Source organism: Akebia trifoliata, chromosome 6, assembly GCF_017979445.1.
Source record: "Akebia trifoliata isolate Shusen 1 chromosome 6, ASM1797944v1, whole genome shotgun sequence".
NCBI lineage: Eukaryota > Viridiplantae > Streptophyta > Magnoliopsida > Ranunculales > Lardizabalaceae > Akebia > Akebia trifoliata.
This window is the reverse complement of record NC_141380.1, coordinates 7108172-7114278: the sequence shown is the minus strand read 5'-3', so window position 1 is coordinate 7114278 and position 6107 is coordinate 7108172. Positions and strand designations below refer to the sequence as shown.

Sequence of the window (6107 nt, the reverse complement as noted above, 5' to 3'; positions counted from 1 at the left end):
ACCAAAAAGTAAAAAATCAGATAGGAAAAAAGGAACGTGGATCAAATCGACTAGTAAAATGATGACTTGACTCACTCAATAGGGGAGTAGGACTCTTTAGAAACTGATTTATTTTATTAAATTGCTTACACTTCTAGATGCTAATTAGATCTTTATATAATAATTAATAATAAAGAAAATGAAAATGAACTCCTGATAAGAAACATTCTAATTCATAGTAAGATAGAACTCTTAATAGGAAAGAACCCTTATTAAAAAAAAAATAAAAACTACCTAAAAGAGTAAAATAATTACGAAAGTATACTATTCTAACCAAACAGAAAAATAAAAAAGAGAACAACTATTAGGAAGACTACATTCATAACTAGAGTGAGTCCTTGTATCTCTCTAAATGGTTCAAATCATCAATCACCTCTAATCAATACTGAGAATTGAAAGCAATTCGATGTTTTCCACCTCAAACCAATTTCATCATTCTTATTGAGATTCCTTCGGTCGATGAAATATTCGCCCCAGCCATTTGCAATGAAATAACCATTGCTCATCTTTTTGAAGATTAAGTTGTAGCTATTATTGGTATCTATATCTTCTATGGTGATTGATGCTTTCTCTCCTTTAGCGAACTCCTTCCCTGCATTCAAATGGGGTAATATAGAGTAATGGACATGCTCCATATCCAAATAGAGATGTCGTTGTTTCAACCAATATTCGGTGAGTATTATGTGGATACTCCATAGATTAAGAAAATCAGAGGTGGCACCGACATTATTATGGATTCTTCTGATCTTCATCGGCTCTCGACGGACTCCTTGCTCATTATCTTCTTCTTCAGCTTTGGTAGGCACGAAGTGATAATAATCAGTCCACTCCATTGATTGAATAGATGGAAGGATCGAAGAGTAGAAGAATAAGATTATTTGTTTAGTATAATATAATATAAGGGGAATGCTAACGTCCAAGACTTTATGGGGACGTTAGCATTGTCCAAAACATTTTTTTTTTCAATAATATCCCTCCTCGTTTTGTTTTTTAATGAAAAAAAACAAGGGCATATAAGTCTTTTACACAATAAATGCATTATTATGTCATTAATAAATGCATTTATTATGGCATAATAAATGTATTTATTAATGGCATAATAAAAGCATTTATTATGTTGGCATTGATTGCCAAAATAGTTACCAAAAATAGAAATTTAATTTAAAATACTTAATAAATGCATTTATTAATGGCATAATAAAAGCATTTATTATGTTGGCATTGATTGCCAAAGTATTTACCGAAAATAGAAATTTAATTTAAAATACGTAAATGGTCATAGCATTTATTATGTAAAAGACTATTACACCCTTGCTTTTTTCACTAAAGACAAAAGGAAGAAGGGTATTATAGGAAAAAAAAGTGTTGGACAATGCTAACGCTCCCATGAAGTACTGGACGTTAGCATTCCCTTAATATAAATAAATTAAAAAAAAAAAAAAGAGGATTGTTGATTGAATATTTATAGAGACTCGATATTAAGATATTTATTCAAAATTTCATACTCCCTGTTCTTGCATGATAAAATCAATAACATTTTTTTTTCTTTCTAAATTGAACTTTTATCTTGTTTAAGCAATGATTTTGTTTCCTTTTTTTACTTTAAAATTTATTTCCTTGTATAATATAAAATAACATATAAGAAAAAGTGAATTTCTTTGCATTTTTATTATTATGTGTGTTAGAAAGTTGGTAATTTATAATTTAGATACCTTTGTAAATATATATATTTTGCAAACCGTTGTTTCCCATAAATGTAATATATAAATTCTAATCATTACTATACATAGAAAGAAAAATTAAAACCCTAACATCAATATCGATTAATACAAGCAATATGTGCCAATATGTGCTGTAATAGAAGGTTTATGAGAATAGTTATAATATAAAGATTGATATTCTATTTTACAGATTTTTTTTAATTACAAATTTCAGTGCTTTCTTTTCTTGTTGGGTTTATTCTAGAATGTAGAATATAGTTATTACTATCATAAGGAGAGAAGGCTGGGTAGAAGTTAGGGGTGCACATTGGATTGGGTAAATCCGAGATCCGAACCAATCCGAGGCCTTTGGATTGGATTGGTTTGGATTAAACACACCCACGGTTCGGGTACGGATCGAAGAAAAAAAAATCCGATTAATTGGTTCGGTTCCGGATTAGGATATAATGGAACTGAACCAATATATATATATATATATATATATAATAAAATTTTCAATTTTTTATTTCTTTCTTCTTCTTCCTATTTGAAGAATTCTGAAAACAGAACCCTAGCCACCGTCGTTCTCAATCTCAGTCGTCTCTCTCACTCACTTCACCTCACTGCCTCGCCAACTTATCAGAAAACGAAGATTGAACTCTCTCTCTCTCTCTCTCTCTCTCTCTCTCTCTCTCTCTCTCTCTCTCTCATTGATTCAAAAAACTTCGATAAATCTTTGAGCTATCGATCTCTTAGGCGCCTTCAATTAACGGTAAACAAATTTAAATTCTTTTCGAATGGATCTTCAATATATTTCTTATTTGTTTAGGAGAATAACATAAAATGGCTTAAATACCATTATTTTAAACCTCAAGCCAAAACCCCTTCATTTTTCTTAGATAATTTTTTTCATTTTCAACTTATTGAACTCATCCTCTATCTCATATTCTATAAAATATATTGTTTTCTACTTATTGAACCTCATCTACATCAAATTTCTTAAATGAAAGATAGAAATTTTTTAATTTTTTTATTACCCTAAAGTCCACGCTTAAAAAAAGTCCTACTTGTTTTTAAGGTTTGAAGATTGGAGGAGATAAAATGTTTGGATTGAGGAAGAAGGTATCTATCTTCAATAAGTATGAGAACCGAGAACCAATCCGAACCAATCCAAACCAAAATTGGATTGGATTGGTTCGGTTCTATAGGGTAATTGGATTGGTTCGGTTCCAATTTTGCCAAAATCCGAACCAATCCGAACCATGTGCACCCCTAGGTAGAAGTGATCAAGAATCAAAATTTGGATTCCAAAAATGCCCTTAACATTTAAACTTAATATAATCAAGGTTATTTTGGTAAAAATATAAAGAAAACTGCAATCGCACAATCCTAAAATCAAATTAGTTAATTTTAAAATTACAAAAATATCCTTTTTACTATGTAATTTTAAAAAATCTCTTTTAATTAATATTTTAATTTATAAATAAACCCTTCAAATATATGTCCCTTCGCACAAGCCGCCTTCTAGTTTAATTAATTTTTTTTTAACTTCGAATTTTAGTGTTTACATCAATTGTTGGGTACAATTTTAGTGATTCTTTAATGTATATGAGTTTTGTTTCTTGCTACCGAAGGAGTGAAACTCTATGTAGATTAAATTACCATTTCGTGAGCTGAATATGACTAAATTTTGATTCCAGGTCACTATTCATTTTAACTCCGAAAACGTGAAACTGCGTGATCGCAGGTTTTTCAAGTGACTATCTCACAGGTTTAAAGTGACATTCTCGCTGATATTTTTTATCCAAAGTAATAATCTCGTTGATTTATATGGTGATGATCTCATTAAAAGTAGCAAACCTAAGAGATTGTCACTTTTATATTAGCGAGATTGTCATCTTGAAAAAAATTATAAGCGGAATTGTAACTTAAAACTTGTGAGATTATCACTTGAAAACCATGCGATCTCACACTTCACGTTTTGGGTAAGAAAATGAATAGTGACTTAGAATCGAAATTTCCACAAAAGTTGATCACGTTTTGGGAAATTTCTCTTTAGTGTATTATTACTTACTCATGTGTGGTCTGTCGGGTCCGATAGATTTCAACATAACTCATGTTTGAAATTCATTAGTAAAAAATGGATTGGAAATTCATTAGTGGGGCATGCAGTGATCCTTGGTTGAATCGGGCCTTGTGCGGCATTGAACTATTGGAAAGATATGATTGCCTATCATGCATTCCACTCGATGGTGCCCTCTGATTGATACCTCGTTAATGTGGATGGTGCTCTCTCACTACTACATGGAGAGGAAAAGGAGGCGCTCAAGCTTATATTTTTAACATCATATTTAGAGTAAAACGATGTTACAAGGATGTTTTTTTTGTTTTTTTTTTTGCGGTAGGGCACGCGAAAATTCTATAAAGATTTATAATGTCGGTTTTGAAAAAATCGACGTTAAAGCTGATTTTTTTTTTTTTTTTATGGTTTTTCAAGGGAATTCTAGGAAGGTTTATAATGACATATTTTCAAAAATCGATATTATAAATCATTAATAATATAAACTAGGAAGCTTTTCTATGATCTAATAATCTTCTATATTCTTTATTTCCTTCTTCTAGCGCTACTCTAACTCTAAATGGTTTTCATTTTGGAGACCATGAAGAAATGAAAATTTTCATCATTTCATCGAGACCATATTCGTATGGAAGGGTTTAATAGAAAATTGTGATTCTAAAGAAAGAAGGAAAGTAAGCAGAAACAATCACTGTGTTGCTAAAGTTCTAATATTAAATCACAAAAGAAGAAATTGTATTATTATAGTTTATGGGTTTGAGGATTTGAAAACCCACAAATAATTATGGAAGTTTATGGGTAACAAAGAATGTAGGATATTATGGATTAATGCATGTAGCCATCAAAGCAGAAAAACCTAGTTTGAAAAAAAAATAGATATAACGTCAGTTCTTAGACGAAAAAATAAAGGGTGGTATTTTCGATATTTTTTTTACTTTGATTATAACGTTGATTTTTTGTAAAAGCGGCATTATATGGGGGTGAGATTTTTATATTTAGGATTTTCATTATAATGTCAGTTTTTGGTAAAACTGACGTTATATTGAATGGCATTTTTGAAAATTTGGACATTCTATATAACGTTTGCTATAATAAAACCGACGTTATATAAGTTTATAGCGATGGTTTTAGTAAAATCAATGTTATATAGCTTTTTAAAAATTAGTGCTTTTGCGCCTCATTCTATGACTTTTTGTTTGTTCTTCAAAGCTCTCTTACATCTCCTAAGCTCTCGATCTCTCTCATTCTCCTTCTTGAACTCTCTCATTCTCCCTCTCAATCTCTCTTGCGCTCTTCATGATTTAGGTCTCTCTCTTTGTCTGTATGACTTTTATAACATTCATCTGGTTTCAAGGCTTATATGTAGAGTAACTGAAATTAGGTAAGCTTCCCTCTCTCCCTATTTATTATTTCTTTGTTCATTTGTGTTTTTGGTTTATTTCATGTATTTGTAATAAATCATGGAAATCACTAGATAATTGATGATAACAGAAATCCCAATTAGTCACTTGCAATTCTCCCTCCCTCCTCTCCCTCTCTCTCTCTCTCTCTCTCTCTCTCTCTCTCTCTCTCTCTCTCTCTTGTGTAAAGACCTAGCTTATAACATTCATCTATTTCTGTTTCAAGGCTTATATATTGAGTGACCAAAGAAGGTAGGTAAGCTTCCCTCTCTCCCTATTTATTGTTTCTTTATCATTTGTGTGTTTTGTTTGTTTCATGTATTTGTAATAAATCAAGAATTTTATCGTTCTATAAAATAGTTTGGGAAAGTTATTGCTTGTTGAATCTGGGATGCACTTGAAAACTTCATTGTTGTTGTTAAATAGTTTTTTAAATTCTTCAATTTTATATAAGATTCATATATGTAGAGCTCTAAACAAATCGACAATACAAGTTGTGCCTACTATGTAATGAGATTCATGAAAGCACTCACTAAAATTCTTGAAAGTTAACACAAAGAAGATCTTCAACAAGGTAATATGTGATAAACTTTATTAATTTGAACCTTCAATGATTAGTACGCATGTTTGAATTACTAATGATTCATAAGACATATTTCAATTCAATAGTGATAAGAAGAAAACATATAATTAGGAAGACATCGATGAGATCTAGAGAGAGTTAGGAGGTAATTCAGATATAAACATTGGGCTAGGAGTGGTAGTTTAGTAGGGCAAGGGCATTTCTTCTTACTCTACCCAGCACCTAGAAAGTGGAAGGTTAGGCTAGAGAAGCATCAGTAGTGGTAAAGGCCTCTAGAGACATGTTCATGCCTTCTAGAGGATTGGATT

At 31.0% G+C, this 6107-nt stretch overlaps 1 protein-coding gene across 1 annotated transcript; it reads right to left on the bottom strand.

The window, feature by feature from the left end:
* Window positions 1-404: 404 nt before the first annotated feature.
* On the bottom strand, window positions 405-872 carry LOC147399981 (B3 domain-containing protein At2g33720-like). The gene has a single exon (XM_086446571.1). The coding sequence runs from the start codon at window positions 870-872 to the stop codon at window positions 405-407; it is 468 nt and encodes a 155-aa protein (XP_086302697.1).
* Between the last annotated feature and the right edge of the window lie 5235 nt (window positions 873-6107).